At 51.5% G+C, this 17,179-nt stretch overlaps 1 protein-coding gene across 1 annotated transcript in view; it reads left to right on the top strand.

The window, feature by feature from the left end:
* The window catches only part of PI4KA (phosphatidylinositol 4-kinase alpha), a 142,251-nt gene that overhangs the window by 51,776 nt on the left and 73,296 nt on the right, over window positions 1-17,179 (top strand). Inside the window, exons 17-19 of the mRNA XM_038762294.1 lie at window positions 571-674; window positions 3,935-4,103; window positions 6,778-6,828. Coding sequence (XP_038618222.1) covers window positions 571-674; window positions 3,935-4,103; window positions 6,778-6,828 — 324 coding nt within the window. The remainder of the gene's footprint in view (window positions 1-570; window positions 675-3,934; window positions 4,104-6,777; window positions 6,829-17,179) is intronic.

The raw sequence follows: 17,179 nt of genomic DNA, 5'->3' as shown, positions 1-17,179 counted from the left end.
CTCATTCATTCATTCAATCAATCGTATTTGTTGAGCGCTTACTGTGTGCAGAGCACTGGACTAAGCGCTTGGGCAGTCCAAGTCGGCAGCGTATAGAGACGGTCCCTAGCCGACAGCGGGCTCACAGCCTAGAAAGAGGGAGACAGACAACAAAACAAAACATATTCTGTCTCCCCCTTCTAGACTGTGAGCCCACTGTCGGGTAGGGACCGTCTCTACGTGTTGCCGACTTGGGCTTCCCAAGCGCTTAGTCCAGTGCTCTGCACACAGTAAGCGCTCAATCAATACGACTGATTGATATTCACCAAATAAAATAAGTAGAATAGATATGTGCAAGTAAAATAGAGTAATAAATACATCCAAACATATATACATGTATAACGAGGGGCTTAGTCGGAAGGAGATGTGAAAGTAATACAACTTTCACAGTGGAGGGGGAGAGAGTCCCAGGCTAGGGGGTGGAACCCGGGTCCTTGATTCCCGGGGCCTGGCTCTTCCCACTAGGCCGCCCCGCTTCTCGACATTATTGCGGGTATCCTTTAACCATGCTATCGTCTGTGCTCCTCTCAGCAATACATCTACCAGGAGGTGTGGAACCTCTTCCAGCAGATCAGCGTGAAAGCCAGCTCCGTTGTCTATTCGGCCACCAAGGACTACAAGGACCATGGCTACAGGTGCTTGGGTTGCCTTTATTTGTTTCTGGGAGTCGTCGTAGTAGCGCTTGTTAAGCGCTGACTTTGAGCCAGCCACGATACTGAGCGCCGGAATATTGCTACTGTCATCGTTATCATTATTATATTCATTAAGTGATTTGCCAGGCACTGTATTAAGCACAGGGGCGGTTATAAGGTAATCATGGCTGCGCCCGTGTGGCGCGGTGGAAAAGAGCCCGGGCTCTCGAGTCAGAGGTCATGGGTACATATTTATTCTGTTTATTTTATTTTGTTAATATGTTTTGTTCTCTATCTCCCCCTTCTAGACTGTGAGCCCACTGTTGGGTAGGGACCGTCTTTAGATGTTGCCAACTTGGACTCCCCAAGCGCTTAGTCCAGTGCTCTGCACCCAGTAAGCGCTCAATAAATACGATTGATCGATTGATTGATAAGAACCCAGGTCCTTCAGACTCCCAAGCCTGTGTCCTGCCCACTAGATCACACTGCTTCCCGTCCGATGCCGACGCCTCGACAATCCGGGGCGTCTTCGCGAGATGCCGGAACAGATGGCGAGGTCGTGATATTTCATTCATTCATTCCGTCGTATTGATTGAGCGCTTACTGTGTGCAGAGCACTGTACTAAGCGCTTGGGAAGTCCAAGCTGGCAACGTATAGAGACGGTCCCTACCCAACAGCGGGCTCACAGTCTAGACGATATCTCCACCACCAGCCGAACTTTGAGGACCAAGAAGTCTTTTATCCATTTCAAAGACGGGCAGATTGAATTGAAACTGGAGGGAAGAGGATTTAATCTCCACTTTCCAGATGCCAGTCGTATTTATTCAGCGCTTACCGTGTGCAGAGCACTGTACTGAGCGCTTGGGAGAGTACAGTGTAACGGGGTAACAGACACATTCCCTGCCGACATTGAGATTCATTCATTCAATCATCTTTATTGAGCGCTTACTGTGTGCAGAGCACTGTACTAAGCACTTGGGAAGTCCAAGTTGGGAACAAATAGAGACGGTCCCCACCCGACAGCGGGCTCACAGTCTAGAAGTGGGCAGTGTGACCTGGCTGGAAATAATAGCAATAATGATGATAATGATATTCATTAAGCACTTACTATGTCCCAAACTCTCTCGTAATAGTAATATAGAACGCTTATTGTTTGCTGAGCACCATACTAAGTGCTGGGAAAGAATGCTTCCGGGGGGGGGGAATTAGACAGGAGCCGTGCCCCTAACACGGTTAACAGTCTATTATCAGTATTATTATTGTTGTCATTATTATTATTCATTCAACCGTATTTATCGAGCGCTTATTGTGTGCAGAGTACTGTACTAAGCGCTTGGGAAGCCCAAGTTGGCAACATATAGAGACGGTCCCTACCCAACAGCGGGCTCATAGTCTAGAAGTGGGCAGTGTGACCTCGCTGGAAATAATAGCAATAATGATGATAACGATATTCATTAAGCACTTACTATGTCCCAAACTCTCTTGTAATAGTAATATGGAGCGCTTATTGTGTGCTGAGCACTGTACTAAGTGCTGGGAAAGAATGCTCGGGGACGGGGAGGAATTAGACAGGAGCCCTGCCCCTAATGCATTTACAGTCTATTATCAGTATTCATTCATTCAGTCATTCAATCGTATTTATTGAGTGCTTACTGTGTGCAGAGCACTGTACTAAGCGCTTGGGAAGTCCAAGTTGGCAACATATAGAGACGGTCCCTACCTAACAGCAGGCTCACAGTCTAGAAGGGGGAGACAGAGAACAAAACAAAACATATTAACAAACTAAAATAATTAGAATAAATATGTACAAATAAAATGAATAAATAGAGTAAGAAATACGTACAAACATATATACAGGTGCTGTGGGGAGGGGAAGGAGATAAGGCGGGGGGATGGGGAGGAGGGGGAGAGGAAGGAGGTATTTGTTAAGTGTTTCCTGTGTGCCAGGCACTGTACTAAGCGCTGGGGTGGATATGAGCAAATGGGGTTGGACGCGGTCCCTGTCCCACGTGGGGCTCACAGTCTCAATTCCCTTTGTACAGATGAGGAAACTGAGGCCCTCCTGCTCCTGGAATAGAATGGTTTACCCCAGCTTGAGTCAGGCCAGCTGCAACCAATAATAATAATACTACTAATAATAGTGATGGTATTTATTAAAGCGCTTACTATGTGCAAAGCACTGTTCTGAGCGCTGAGGGGGATATAAGGTGATCAGGTTGTCCCACAAGGGGCTCACAGTCTTACTCCCCATTTTACAGGTGAGGTAACTGAGGCACAGAGAAGTGAAGTGACTTGCCAAATCCCATTGGCAGAGCCAGGATTTGAACCCCTGACCTCTGACTCCAAATCCCAGGCTCTTTCCACTGAGCCACGCTGCTTCCCTTCCCCAACCAATCTTGGGGGGGATTACCCCTTCATTCATGCAGTCGGATTTAATAATAATGATAGCATTTATTAAACGCTTATTATGTGCAAAGCACTGTTCTAAGCGCTGGGGAAATTACAAGGTGATCACGCGTGCCGAGCATTGTACGAAGCGCTTGGGAGGGGACAGTAGAACAATTGCCAACTTGTACTTCCCAAGCGCTTAGTCCAGTGCTCTGCACACAGTAAGCGCTCAATAAATATGACTGAGGGAATGAATGAATGATTGAACAGTTCTTGGCACATAGTAAGTGGGTAGGGACCGTCTCTATATGTTGCCAACTTGTACTTCCCAAGCGCTTAGTCGGATGCTCTGCACACAATAAGCGCTCAATAAATACAGCTGACTGAATGAATGAATGATTGAACAGTTCTTGGCACATAGTAAGTGGGTAGGGACTGTCTCTATATGTTGCCAACTTGTACTTCCCAAGCACTTAGTCCAGTGCTCTGCACACAGCAAGCGCTCAGTAAATACAATTGAATGAATGAATGAGCGAATGCTTAAGAAATACCATCATTATTATTATTATTTCTATTGCTGAATTGTACTTTCCAAGTGCTTAGTCCAGTGCTCTGCACACAGTATGCGCTCAAGCACTCAGTCTCCCCCTTCTAGAATGTGAACCCACTGTCGGGTAGGGACTGCCTCTATATGTTGCCAACTTGTACTTCCCAAGCGCTTAGTCCAGTGCTCTGCACACAGTAATGGCTCAATAAATACGATTGAATGAATAAGTGAATGAATAGGCACATTCTGTGCCCACAGTGAGCTGCCCAGGGGAGTGGGCTTTTTGTCCCGCTGACCGGCCGCCCCCTCCTCCCCCGCCGTCCGCAGGCACTGTTCGTTGGCGGTCATCAACGCACTGGCCAACATCGCGGCCAACATCCAGGGCGAACATCTCGTCGACGAGCTGCTCATGAACCTCCTGGAGCTCTTTGTCCAGCTGGGGCTGGAGGGCAAGCGGGCCAGCGAGCGGGCCAGCGAGAAGGGGCCGGCCCTGAAGGTAGGGCACGCCGCGGGCACCGCGTCCGGCAGAAACGCCTCGCGTTCGGCTCGAAAGCCCTCTCCAACCCAGCCCGCACCCTCCGCTCCTCTCTGTACGTCTATCTCATCGCCAACCTCTCCCCCACTTCCCGCCTCTGGCCTGAAACGTCCTCCCTCCTCAAATCGGACAGACAATTACTCTCCGCAGCGTGGCCCGGTGGAAATAATAATAATAATAATAATAATAATGATGGCATTTATTAAGCGCTTACTACATGCAAAGCACTGTTCTAAGCGCTGGGGAGGTTACAAGGTGATCAGGTTGTCCCACGGGGGGCTCACAGTCTTAATCCCCGTTTTTCAGATGAGGGAACAGGGGCACAGAGTAATAATGTTGGCATTTATTAAGTGCTTACTATGCGCACTGTTCTAAGCGCTGGGGAGGTTACAAGGTGATCAGGTTGTCCCACGGGGGGCTCACGGTCTTAATCCCCATTTTCCAGATGAGGGAACAGGGGCACAGAGTAATAATGTTGGCATTTATTAAGTGCTTACTATGTGCAAAGCACTGTTCTAAGCGCTGGGGAGGTTACAAGGTGATCAGGTTGTCCCACGGGGGGCTCACAGTCTTAATCCCCATTTTACAGATGAGGTAACAGAGGCACAGAGAAGTGAAGTGACTTGCCCAAAGTCACACAGCTGGGAATGGGCGGAGCGGGGATTTGAACCCATGACCTCTGACTCCAAAGCCCATGCTCTTCCCACTGAGCCACGCTGCTTCTCCCAAGAAAGAGCCCGGACTTTGGAGTCAGAGGTCATGGGTTCAAATCCCGGCTCCGCCAGTTGTCAGCTGGGTGACGTTGGGCAAGTCACTTGACTTCTCCGGGCCTCAGTTGCCTCATCTGGAAAATGGGGATTAAGACTGTGAGCCCCCCCGTGGAACAACCTGATCACCTTGTAACCTCCCCAGCGCTTAGAGTGGTGCTTTGCCCAGAGTAAGTGCTTAATAAATGCCATCATTATTATTATTATTATTATTATTATTATTAAAATCCACTTCGAAGGCCCACCTCCTCCATTCATTCATTCGTGCATTCATTCAATCGTATTTATTGAGCGCTTACTGTGTGCAGAGCACTGTATTAAGCGCTTGGGAAGTCCAAGTTGGCAACATATAGAGACGGTCCCTACCCAACAGTGGGCTCACAGTCTAGAAGGGGGAGACTTCATAGTAAGTGCTTAATAAATGCCATTATTATTATTAATTGGCGGAGCTGGGATTTGAACCCATGACCGTGCTCTATCAGCTAAGCCAGTATACAGCACAGTTTGATGTGTCTCAAAGTTGTACCTCCCAAGTGCCTAGTACAGTGCTCTGCACACAGTAAGCGCTCAATAAATACGTTTGAGTGAATGAATGAATGTTTTTCCAGTCCTGGTCGTGAGTCCTCAGGAAATTATTTTCTATTTATTCTGATGACTTGACACCCATCCACATGTTTTGTTTTGTTGTGTCTCCCCCTTCTAGACCGTGAGCCCGTTGTTGGGTAGGGACCGTCTCTAGATGTAGCCAACTTGTACCTCCCAAGCTCTTAGTACAGTGCTCTGCACACAGTAAGCGCTCAATAAATACGATTGAATGAAGGAATGAATAAAAGAGGCCTTCCCCGACTAAAGCCCCACTTTTCCTCTTCTTCCGCTCCCTTCTGCATCACCCTGACTGCTCCCTTTATTCCTTCCGTACCCCCACATCGCTTATGTCCAAGCGCTTAACAAATACCATTATTATTATATCTGCAATTTTATTTATTTCTATTAACGTCTGTCTCCACCTCTAGACAGTAAGCGCGTTTTATGGCAGGGAATGTGTCTGTTATATTGTTGTACTGTACTGTCCCAAGTGCTTAGTGCACGTAGTACCATAGCACCAACTGTCAGCTGTGTGACTTTGGGCAAGTCACTTAACTTCTCTGTGCCTCAGTTCCCTCATCTGTCAAATGGGGATGAAGACGGTGAGCCCCCCGTGGGACCACCTGATCACCTTGTAACCTCCCCAGCGCTTAGAACAGTGCTTTGCGCATGGTAAGCATTTAACAAATACCATCATTATTATTATTATAGTAAATACCCAATAAATATAATTGACTTCCTAAGCGCTTAGTACAGTGCTCTGCACACAGTAAGTGCTCAAGAAATGCGATTGAATGAATCGACTGACTGGCCACATGGCCAGAGTGACACAGGAGTCCCCTGTTGTCGCGTGCGCACCTTTGCCATCTTCCGTGACTGCCCCCCATTTACCCTGTCCCTCCGCTGCCCCCCAACTTCTCTCCTGCTTTTCTCCGTCACCCATCGCTCCCCGGCCCGCTGTCCTCCAGCATTTTTTGTTTCTCTTTACGGTATTTGTTAAGCGCTTACTCTGTGCCGGGCACTGGGGTGGATACACGTTATAAGGTAAGACACGGCCCGTGACCCACATGGGGCTCACCGCCTTCGTCCTCATTTTAAAGATAAGGGCACTGAGACCCAGAGGAGTGATGCGACTTGCCCAGGATCACACAGCAGACCGGAGGCGGAGCCGGGATTAGAACCCTCGTCCGTCCTTCCAACTTCCGACTGTGCTTTATCCCCTGGGCCGCGCGGCCCGGCGACCCGGTGTTGGGTGGCTCTGAAGCTTTCCTTTTGTGTTCCAGGCTTCCAGCAGCGCCGGGAACCTAGGAGTGCTCATTCCCGTCATCGCCGTGGTGAGTGATGGCTCCGAGTCAACCGCGGCGGGCGGGCGACGGGCGGCAAGCGGAGGGTGGGTGGGCACATGCTCCGTCGGCCGGGGCCCACTTCCTCCGTTTCCCGTGAGCCTGCGGTGGTAGTTAGATCGAACGGTCTGTACTGAACATCCTGGAGTCAGCGCATCCTAGGAGTGGTTATTCTACTTAATAATAATAATAATAATAATAATGAAGGTATTTGTTAAGCGCTTACTATGTGCTAAGTGCTGGGGAGGTTACCAGGCGATCAGGTTGTCCCACGGGGGGCTCGCGGTTTTAATCCCCATTTTCCAGATGAGGGAACTGGGGCCCAGAGAAGTAATGATGGCATTTATTAAGCACTTACTATGGGCAAAGCACTGTTCTAAGCGCTGGGGAGGTGACAAGGCGATCAGGTTGTCCCAGGGCGGGCTCGCGGTTTTAATCCCCATTTTCCAGATGAGGGAACTGGGGCCCAGAGAAGTAATGATGGCATTTATTAAGCACTTACTATGGGCAAAGCACTGTTCTAAGCACCGGAGAGGTGACAAGGCGATCAGGTTGTCCCACGGGGGGCTCGCGGTTTTAATCCCCATTTTCCAGATGAGGGAACTGGGGCCCAGGGAAGTAATGACGGCATTTATTAAGCACTTACTATGGGCAAAGCACTGTTCTAAGCGCTGGGGAGGTGACAGGGCGATCAGGTTGTCCCACGGGGGGTGCTAACGGTTTTAATCCCCATTTTCCAGATGAGGTAACTGAGGCCCAGAGAAGTGAAGTGACTTACCCAAAGTCACACAGCTGACAGTTGGTGGAGCCGGAATTCGAACCCATGACCTCTGACTCCAAAGCCCGGGCTCTTTCCACTGAGCCACGCTGCTTCATAAGACTGGGAAGCAGCACGGCTGAATGAAAAGAGCCTGGGAGTTGGAGGACTTGGGTGCTAATCCTTGGGCAAGTCACTTCACTTCTCTGGCCTCAGTTCCCTCATCTACAAAATGGGGATTCAAACATTCGTTCTCCCTCCTACGCTCAATAAAGACGATTGAATGAATGAATCCCCCCCCCGCCTTACCTCCTTCCCCTCCCCACAGCACCTGTATTTATGTATATATGTTTGTATGGATTTATTACTGTACTTACTTATTTATTTCATTTGTACATATTTATTCTATTTATTTTATTTTGTTAGATTAGCAGTATGGCATGGGGATAGGGCACGGGCCTGGGAGTCACAAGGTTTGTTGCCATTTGTCTGCTGCATAGGGACAGGGCACGGGTCTGGGAGTCACAAGGTTTGCTGCCTTCTAGGGCGCCCCCGCGTGGCAGTGGGGGGGGGTGGAGGCCCTGGGGGGAGAAAAAAGAAAATAATAATAATAATGGCATTTGTTAAGCGCTTACTATGTGCAAAGCACTGTTCTAAGCGCTGGGGGGGAAGGTGATCAGGTTGTCCCACGTGGGGCTCACAGTCTTAATCCCCATTTTACAGAAGAGGCAACTGAGGCTCAGAGAAGTGAAGTGACTTGCCCAAGGTCACAGAGCAGGCATGTGGCGGAGCCGGGATTGGAACCCACGACCTCTGACTCCAAAGCCCCTGCTCTTTCCACTGAGCCACGCTGCTTCTCTAATGGTGGCCTACCCCTCTAGACTGGGAGCCCACTGCTGGGTAGGGACCGTCTCTCTATGTGGCCAACTTGGACTTCCCAAGCGCTCAGTACATAGTAATATATTTATTGCTCTATTTATTTTACCTGTACATATCTATTCTATTTATTTTATTTTGTTAGTATGTTTGGTTTTGTTCTCTGTCTCCCCCTTTTAGACTGCGAGCCCACTGTAGGATAGGTACCGTCTGTCTATGTTGCCAACTTGGACTTCCCAAGCGCTTAGTCCAGTGCTCTGCACACAGTAAGCGCTCAATAAATACGATTAATTGATTGATTGATTGACACCTGTCTACTTATTTTACTTTGTTGTCTGCCTCCCACTTCTAGACTGTGAGCCTGTTGTTGGGTAGGGACTGTCTCTGTTGCCGAATTGTACTTTCAATCAATCAATCAATCATATTTATTGAGCGCTTACTGTGTGCGGAGCACTGTACTAAGCGTTTGGGAAGTACAAGTTGGCAACATATAGAGTTGTCCAAGCGCTTGCACCATCCAAGCGCTTAGTACAGTGCTCCGCACACCGTAAGCGCTCAATAAATACGATTGAATGAATGAATGAATGCCATTTGTCTGCTGCATAGGGTTAGGGCACGGGCCTGGGAGTCATAAGGTTTGCTGCCATTTGTCTGCTGCATAGGGTTAGGGCATGGGCCTGGGAGTCACAAGGTTTGCTGCCATTTGTCTGCTGCATAGTGTTAGAGCACAGGTCTGGGAGCCACAAGGTTTGCTGCCGTTTGTCTGCTGCATAGGGTTAGGGCACGGGCCTGGGAGTCACAAGGTTTGCTGCCATTTGTCTGCCGCATAGGGATAGAACACGGGCCTGGGAGTCAGAAGGTTTGCTGCCATTTGTCTGCTGCATAGGGTTAGGACACGGGCCTGGGAGTCACAGGGTTTGCTGCCATTTATCTGCTGTATAGGGTTAGGGCACAGGCTAGGGAGTCACAAGGTTTGCTGCCATTTGTCTGCTGCATAGGGATAGAGCACGGGCCTGGGAGTCGCAAGGTTTTAGCCATTTGTCTGCTGCTTAGGGTTAGGCACGGGTCTGGGAGTCACTAGGTTTGCTGCCATTTGTCTGCTGCATAGGGATAGGGTACGGGCCTGGGAGTCACAAGGTTTTAGCCATTTGTTTGCTGCATAGGGTTAGAGCACGGGCCTGGGAGTCAGAAGGTTTTAGCCATTTGTCTGCTGCTTAGGGTTAGGGCATGGGTCTGGGATTCAGAAGGTTTGCTGCCATTTGTCTGCTGCATAGGGATAGGGCACGGGCCTGGGAGTCACAAGGTTTGCTGCCATATGTCTGCTGCTTAGGGTTAGGGCACGGGTCTGGGAGTCACAAGGTTTGCTGCCATTTGTCTGCTGCATAGGGTTAGGGCACGGTCCTGGGAGTCAGAAGGTTTGCTGCCATTTGTCTGCTGCATAGGGATAGGGCACGGGCCTGGGAGTCAGAAGGTTTGCTGCCATTTGTCTGCTGCATAGGGCTAGAGCACGGGCCTGGAAGTCAGAAGGTTTTAGCCATTTGTCTGCTGCTTAGGGTTAGGGCACGGGTCTGGGAGTCAGAAGGTTTGCTGCCACTTGTGTGCTGCATAGGAACAGGGCACGGGCCTGGGAGTCACAAGGTTTGCTGCCATTTGTCTGCTGCATAGGGATAGAGCATGGGCCAGGGAGTCAGAAGGTTTGCTGTCATTTGTCTGCTGCATAGGGTTAGGGCATGGGCCTGGGAGTTACAAGGTTTGCTGCCATTTGTCTGCTGCATAGGGTTAGAGCACAGGCCTGGGAGTCAGAAGGTTTAGCCATTTGTCTTCTGCTTAGGGTTAGGGCACGGGTCTGGGAGTCACAAGGTTTGCTGCCATTTGTCTGCTGCATAGGGATAGGGCACGGGCCTGGGAGTCATAAGGTTTGCTGCCATTTGTCTGCTGCATAGGGACAGAGCACGGGCCTGGGAGTCAGAAGGTTTTAACCATTTGTTTGCTGCTTAGGGTTAGGGCACGGGCCTGGGAGTCACAAGGTTTGCTGCCATTTGTCTGCTGCTTAGGGATAGGGCACAGGTCTGGGAGTCACAAGGTTTTCTGCCATTTGTCTGCTGCATACGGATAGGGCACGGGCCTGGGAGTCACAAGGTTTGCTGCCATTTGTCTGCTGCATAGGGATAGGGCACCGGCCTGGGAGTCACAAGGTTTGCTGCCATTTGTCTGCTGCATAGGGTTAGGGCACGGGCCTGGGATTCACAAGGTTTGCTGCCATTTGTCTGCTGCATAGGGATAGGGCACGGGCCTGGGAGTCACAAGGTTTGCTGCCATTTGTCTGCTGCATAGTGTTAGAGCACGGGCCTGGGAGTCAGAAGGTTTTAGCCATTTGCTGCTTAGAGTTAGGGCACGGGCCTGGGAGTCACAAGGTTTGCTGCCATTTGTCTGCTGCATAGTGTTAGAGCATGGGCCTGGGAGTCAGAAGGTTTTAGCCATTTGTCTGCTGCTTAGAGTTAGGGCACGGGCCTGGGAGTCAGAAGGTTTTAGCCATTTGTCTGCTGCTTAGAGTTAGGGCACGAGCCTGGGAGTCGCAAGGTTTGCTGCCATTTGTCTGCTGCATAGTGTTAGAGCACGGGCCTGGGAGTCAGAAGGTTTTAGCCATTTGTCTGCTGCTTGGGGTTAGGGCACGGGTCTGGGAGTCACAAGGTTTGCTGCCATTTGTCTGCTGCATAGGGTTAGGGCACGGGTCTGGGAGTCACAAGATTTGCTGCCATTTGTGTGCTGCATGGGGTTAGGGCAGGGGCCTGGAATCAGAAGGTTTGCTGCCGTTTGGCTCCTGCATAGGGTTAGGGCACGGGCCTGGGAGTCAGAAGGTTTGCTGCCATTTGTCTGCTGCATAGGGTTAGAGCACGGGCCTGGGAGTCACATGGCTTGCTGCCATTTGTCTGCTGCATAGGGTTAGGGCATGGGTCTGGGGGTCACAAGGTTTGTTGCCATTTGTCTGCTGCATAGGGTTAGGGCACGGGCCTGGGGGTCACGAGGTTTGCTGCCATTTGTCTCCTGCATAGGGTTAGAGCACGGGCCTGGGAGTCACAAGGTTTGCTGCTATTTGTCTCCTGCATAGGGTTAGGGCACGGGCCTGGGAGTCAGAAGGCTTTAGCCATTTGTCTGCTGCTTAGGGCTAGGGTACGGGCCTGGGAGTCGCAAGGTTTGCTGCCATTTGTCTGCTGCATAGGGTTAGGGCACAGGCCTGGGAGCCACAAGGTTTGCTGCCATTTGTCTGCTGCATAGGGTTAGGGCACGGGCCTGGGAATCAGAAGGTTTGCTGTCGTTTGTTTGCTGCATAGGGACAGAGCACAGGTCTGGGAGTCAGAAGGTTTGCTGCCATTTGTCTGCTACATAGGGCTAGAGCACGGGCCTGGGAGTCAAAAGATTTTAGCCATTTGTCTGCTGCATAGGGATAGGGCACGGGCCTGGGAGTCACAAGCTTTGCTGCCATTTGTCTCCTGCATAGGGTTAGGGCACGGGTCTGGGAGTCACAAGATTTGCTGCCATTTGTCTGCTGCATGGGGTTAGGGCAGGGGCCTGGAATCAGAAGGTTTACGGCCATTTGTCTTCTGCATAGGGTTAGGGCACGGGCCTGGGAGTCAGAAGGTTTTAGCCATTTGTCTGCTGCTTAGGGTTAGGACACGGGCCTGGGAGTCAGAAGGTTTGCTGCCATTTGTCTGCTGCATAGGGCTAGAGCATGGGCCTGGAAGTCAGAAGGTTTTAGCCATTTGTCTGCTGCTTAGGGTTAGGGCACGGGTCTGGGAGTCACAAGGTTTGCTGCCATTTGTCTGCTGCATAGGGTTAGGGCACGGGTCCGGGAGTCACAAGATTTGCTGCCATTTGTGTGCTGCATGGGGTTAGGGCAGGGGCCTGGAATCAGAAGGTTTGCTGCCATTTGTCTCCTGCATAGGGTTAGGGCACGGGCCTGGGAGTCAGAAGGTTTTAGCCATTTGTTTGCTGCTTAGGCTTAGGGCACGGGCCTGGGAGTCAGAAGGTTTGCTGCCATTTGTCTGCTGCATAGGGTTAGAGCACGGGCCTGGGAGTCACATGGCTTGCTGCCATTTGTCTGCTGCATAGGGTTAGAGCATGGGTTTGGGAGTCACAAGGTTTGTTGCCATTTGTCTGCTGCATAGGGTTAGGGCACGGGCCTGGGGGTCACGAGGTTTGCTGCCATTTGTCTCCTGCATAGGGTTAGGGTAGGGGTCTGGGAGTCACAAGGTTTGCTGCCATTTGTCTCCTGCATAGGGTTAGGGCACGGGCCTGGGAGTCAGAAGGCTTTAGCCATTTGTCTGCTGCTTAGGGCTAGGGTACGGGCCTGGGAGTCGCAAGGTTTGCTGCCATTTGTCTGCTGCATAGGGTTAGGGCACAGGCCTGGGAGCCACAAGCTTTGCTGCCATTTGTCTGCTGCATAGGGTTAGGGCACGGGCCTGGGAATCAGAAGGTTTGCTGCCGTTTGTTTGCTGCATAGGGACAGAGCACAGGTCTGGGAGTCAGAAGGTTTGCTGCCATTTGTCTGCTACATAGGGCTAGAGCACGGGCCTGGGAGTCAAAAGATTTTAGCCATTTGTCTGCTGCATAGGGATAGGGCACGGGCCTGGGAGTCACAAGCTTTGCTGCCATTTGTCTCCTGCATAGGGTTAGGGCACGGGTCTGGGAGTCACAAGATTTGCTGCCATTTGTCTGCTGCATGGGGTTAGGGCAGGGGCCTGGCATCAGAAGTTTTACTGCCATTTGTCTCCTGCATAGGGTTAGGGCACGGGCTTGGGAGTCAGAAGGTTTTAGCCATTTGTCTGCTGCTTAGGGTTAGGACACGGGCCTGGGAGTCAGAAGGTTTGCTGCCATTTGTCTGCTGCATAGGGTTAGGGCACAGGCCTGGGATTCACAAGGTTTGCTGCCATTTGTCTGCTGCATAGGGTTAGGGCACGGGTCTGGGAGTCACAAGGTTTGCTGCCATTTGTGTGCTGCATAGGGTTAGGGCACGGGCCTGGGGGTCACGAGATTTGCTGCCATTTGTCTCCTGCAGAGGGTTAGAGCACGGGCCTGGGAGTCACAAGGTTTGCTGCCATTTGTCTCCTGCATAGGGTTAGGGCACGGGCCTGGGAGTCAGAAGGCTTTAGCCATTTGTCTGCTGCTTAGGGCTAAGGTACGGGCCTGGGATTCACAAGGTTTGCTGCCATTTGTCTGCTGCATAGGGTTAGGGCACAGGCCTGGGAGCCACAAGGTTTGCTGCCATTTGTCTGCTGCATAGGGATAGGGCACGGGCCTAGGAGTCAGAAGGTTTGCTACCATTTGTCTGCTGCATAGGGTTAGAGCACGGGCCTGGGAGTCAGAAGGTTTTAGCCATTTGTCTGCTGATTAGGGTTAGGGGACGGGTCTCGGAGTCACAAGGTTTGCTGCCATTTGTCTGCTGCATAGGGTTAGGGCATGGGCCTGGGAGTCACAAGGTTTGCTGCCATTTGTCTGCTGCATAGGGTTAGGACACGGGCCTGGGAGTCAGAAGGTTTGCTGCCATTTGTCTGCTGCATAGGGCTAGAGCACGGGCCTGAGAGTCAGAAGGTTTTAGCCATTTGTCTGCTGCATAGGGTTAGGGCACGGGCCTGGGAGTCAGAAGGTTTTAGCCATTTGTCCGCTGCATAGGGTTAGGGCACAGGTCTGGGAGTCACAGGGTTTGCTGCCATTTGTCTGCTGCATAGGGTTAGGGCACGGCCCTGGGAGTCACAAGGTTTGCTGCCATTTGTCTGCTGCATAGGGTTAGAGCACGGGTCTGGGAGTCAGAAGGTTTTAGCCATTTGCTGCTTAGGGTTAGGGCATGGGCCTGGGAGTCAGAAGGTTTTAGCCATTTGTCTGCTGATTAGAGTTAGGGCACGGGCCTGGGAGTCACAAGGTTTGCTGCCATTTGTCTGCTGCATAGGGTTAGGGTGGGGGTCTGGGAGTCACAAGGTTTGCCGCCATTTGTCTGCTGCATAGGGATAGGGCACGGGCCTTGGAGTCAGAAGGTTTGCTGCCATTTGTCTGCTGCATAGGGTTAGAGCACGGGCCTGGGAGTCAGAAGGTTTTAGCCATTTGTCTGCTGATTAGGGTTAGGGGACGGGTCTGGGAGTCACAGGGTTTGCTGCCATTTGTCTGCTGCATAGGGTTAGGGCATGGGCCTGGGAGTTACAAGGTTTGCTGCCATTTGTCTGCTGCATAGGGTTAGGGCACGGGCCTGGGAGTCAGAAGGTTTGCTGCCATATGTCTGCTGCATAGGGCTAGAGCACGGGCCTGGGAGTCAGAAGGTTTTAGCCATTTGTCTGCTGCATAGGGTTAGGGCACAGGCCTGGGAGTCACAAGGTTTGCTGCCATTTGTCCGCGGCATAGGGTTAAGGCACGGGCCTGGGAGTCACAAGGTTTGCTGCCATTTGTCTGCTGCATAGGGTTAGGGCACGGGTCTGGGAGTCACAAGGTTTGCTGCCATTTGTCTGCTGCATAGGGTTAGGGCACGGGCCTGGGAGTCAGAAGGTTTTAGCCATTTGTCTGCTTCTTAGGGTTAGGGCATGGGTCTGGGAGTCAGAAGGTTTTAGCCATTTGTCTGCTGCTTAGGGTTTAGGGCACGGGCCTGGGAGTCACAAGGTTTGCTGCCATTTGTCTGCTGCATAGGGTAAGACACGGGCCTTGGAGTCACAAGGTTTGCTGCCATTTGTCTGCTGCATGGGGATAGGGCACAGACCTGGGAGTCACGAGGTTTGCTGCCATTTGTCTGCTACGTAGGGATAGGGCATGGGCCTGGGAGTCACAAGGTTTGCTGCCATCTGTCTGCTGCATAGGGTTAGGGCACGGGCCTGGGAGTCACAAGGTTTGCTGCCATTTGTCTGCTGCATAGGGTTAGAGCACGGGCCTGGGAGTCACAAGGTTTGCTCCCATGTTTCTGCTGCATAGGGATAGGGTACGGGCCTGGGAGTTACAAGGTTTGCTGCCATTTGTCTGCTGCATAGGGTTAGAGCACGGGCCTGGGAATCAGGTTTGCTGCCATTTTTCTGCTGCATAGGGATAGGGCACGGGCTTGGGAGTCACAAGGTTTGCTGCCATTTGTCTGCTGCATAGAGACAGAGCACGGGCCTGGGAGTCACAAGGTTTGCTTCCATTTGTCTGCTGCATAGGGTTAAGGCATGGACCTGGGAGTCAGAAAGTTTGCTGCCATTTGTCTGCTGCATAGGGATAGGGCACGGGCCTGGGAGTCACAAGGTTTGCTGCCATTTGTCTGCTGCATAGGGATAGGGCACGGGCCTGGGAGTCACAAGGTTTGCTGCCATATGTCTGCTGCATAGGGTTAGGGTACGGGCCTGGGAGTCACAAGGTTTGCTGCCATTTGTCTGCTGCATAGGTTTAGAGCACGGGCCTGGGAGTCAGAAAGTTTTAGCCATTTGTCTGCTGCTTAGGGTTAGGGCACAGGTCTGGGAGTCACAATCAATCAATCAATCGTATTTATTGAGCGCTTACTATGTGCAGAGCACTGTCACAAGGTTTGCTGCCATTTGTCTGCTGCATAGGGTTAGAGCACGGGCCTGGGAGTCAGGTTTGCTGCCATTTGTCTGCTGTATAGGGATAGGGCACGGGCTTGGGAGTCACAAGGTTTGCTGCCATTTGCTGCATAGAGACAGAGCACGGGCCTGGGAGTCACAAGGTTTGCTTCCATTTGTCTGCTGCATAGGGTTAAGGCATGGACCTGGGAGTCAGAAAGTTTGCTGCCATTTGTCTGCTGCATAGGGATAGGGCACGGGCCTGGGAGTCACAAGGTTTGCTGCCATTTGTCTGCTGCATAGGGTTAGGGCACGGGTCTGGGAGTCACAAGGTTTGCTGCCATTTGTCTGCTGCATAGGGATAGGGCACGGGCCTGGGAGTCAGAAGATTTCCTGCCATTTGTCTGCTGCATAGGGTTAGGGCACGGGCCTGGGAGTCACAAGGTTTGCTGCCATATGTCTGCTGCATAGGGTTAGGGTACGGGCCTGGGAGTCACAAGGTTTGCTGCCATTTGTCTGCTGCATAGGTTTAGAGCACGGGCCTGGGAGTCAGAAAGTTTTAGCCATTTGCTGCTTAGGGTTAGGGCACAGGTCTGGGAGTCACAGTCAATCAATCAATCGTATTTATTGAGCGCTTACTATGTGCAGAGCACTGTCACAAGGTTTGCTGCCATTTGTCTGCTGCATAGGGATAGGGCACGGGCCTGGGAGTCGCAAGGTTTGCTGCCATTTGTCTGCTGCTTAGGGTTAGGGCACGGGTCTGGGTGGGAGTCACGAGGTTTACTGCCATTTGTCTGCTGCATAGGGTGAGAGCACGACCCTGGGAGTCAGGAGGTTTGCTGCCATTTGTCTGCTGCATAGGGATAGGGCACGGGCCTGGGAGTCAGAAGGTTTGCTGCCATATGTCTGCTGCATAGGGTTAGAGCACGGGCCTGGGAGTCGCATGGTTTGCTGCCATTTGCTGCATAGGGATAGGGCACGGGCCTGGGAGTCAGGAGGTTTGCTGCCATTTGTCTGCATGCGGATAGGGCAAGGGCCTGGTAGTCAGAAGTTTTGCTCCCATTTTTCTACTGCATAAGGTTACGGCACGGGTCTGGGAGTCACAAGGTTTGCTGCCATTTGTCTGCTGCATAGGGATAGGGCACAGGCCTGGGAGTCACAAGGTTTGCTGCCATTTGCT

Source organism: Tachyglossus aculeatus, chromosome 21, assembly GCF_015852505.1.
Source record: "Tachyglossus aculeatus isolate mTacAcu1 chromosome 21, mTacAcu1.pri, whole genome shotgun sequence".
Taxonomy (NCBI): Eukaryota; Metazoa; Chordata; class Mammalia; order Monotremata; family Tachyglossidae; genus Tachyglossus; species Tachyglossus aculeatus.
Note: the sequence above shows the minus strand (reverse complement) of the source record. Positions and strands in the feature narration are given on the sequence as shown.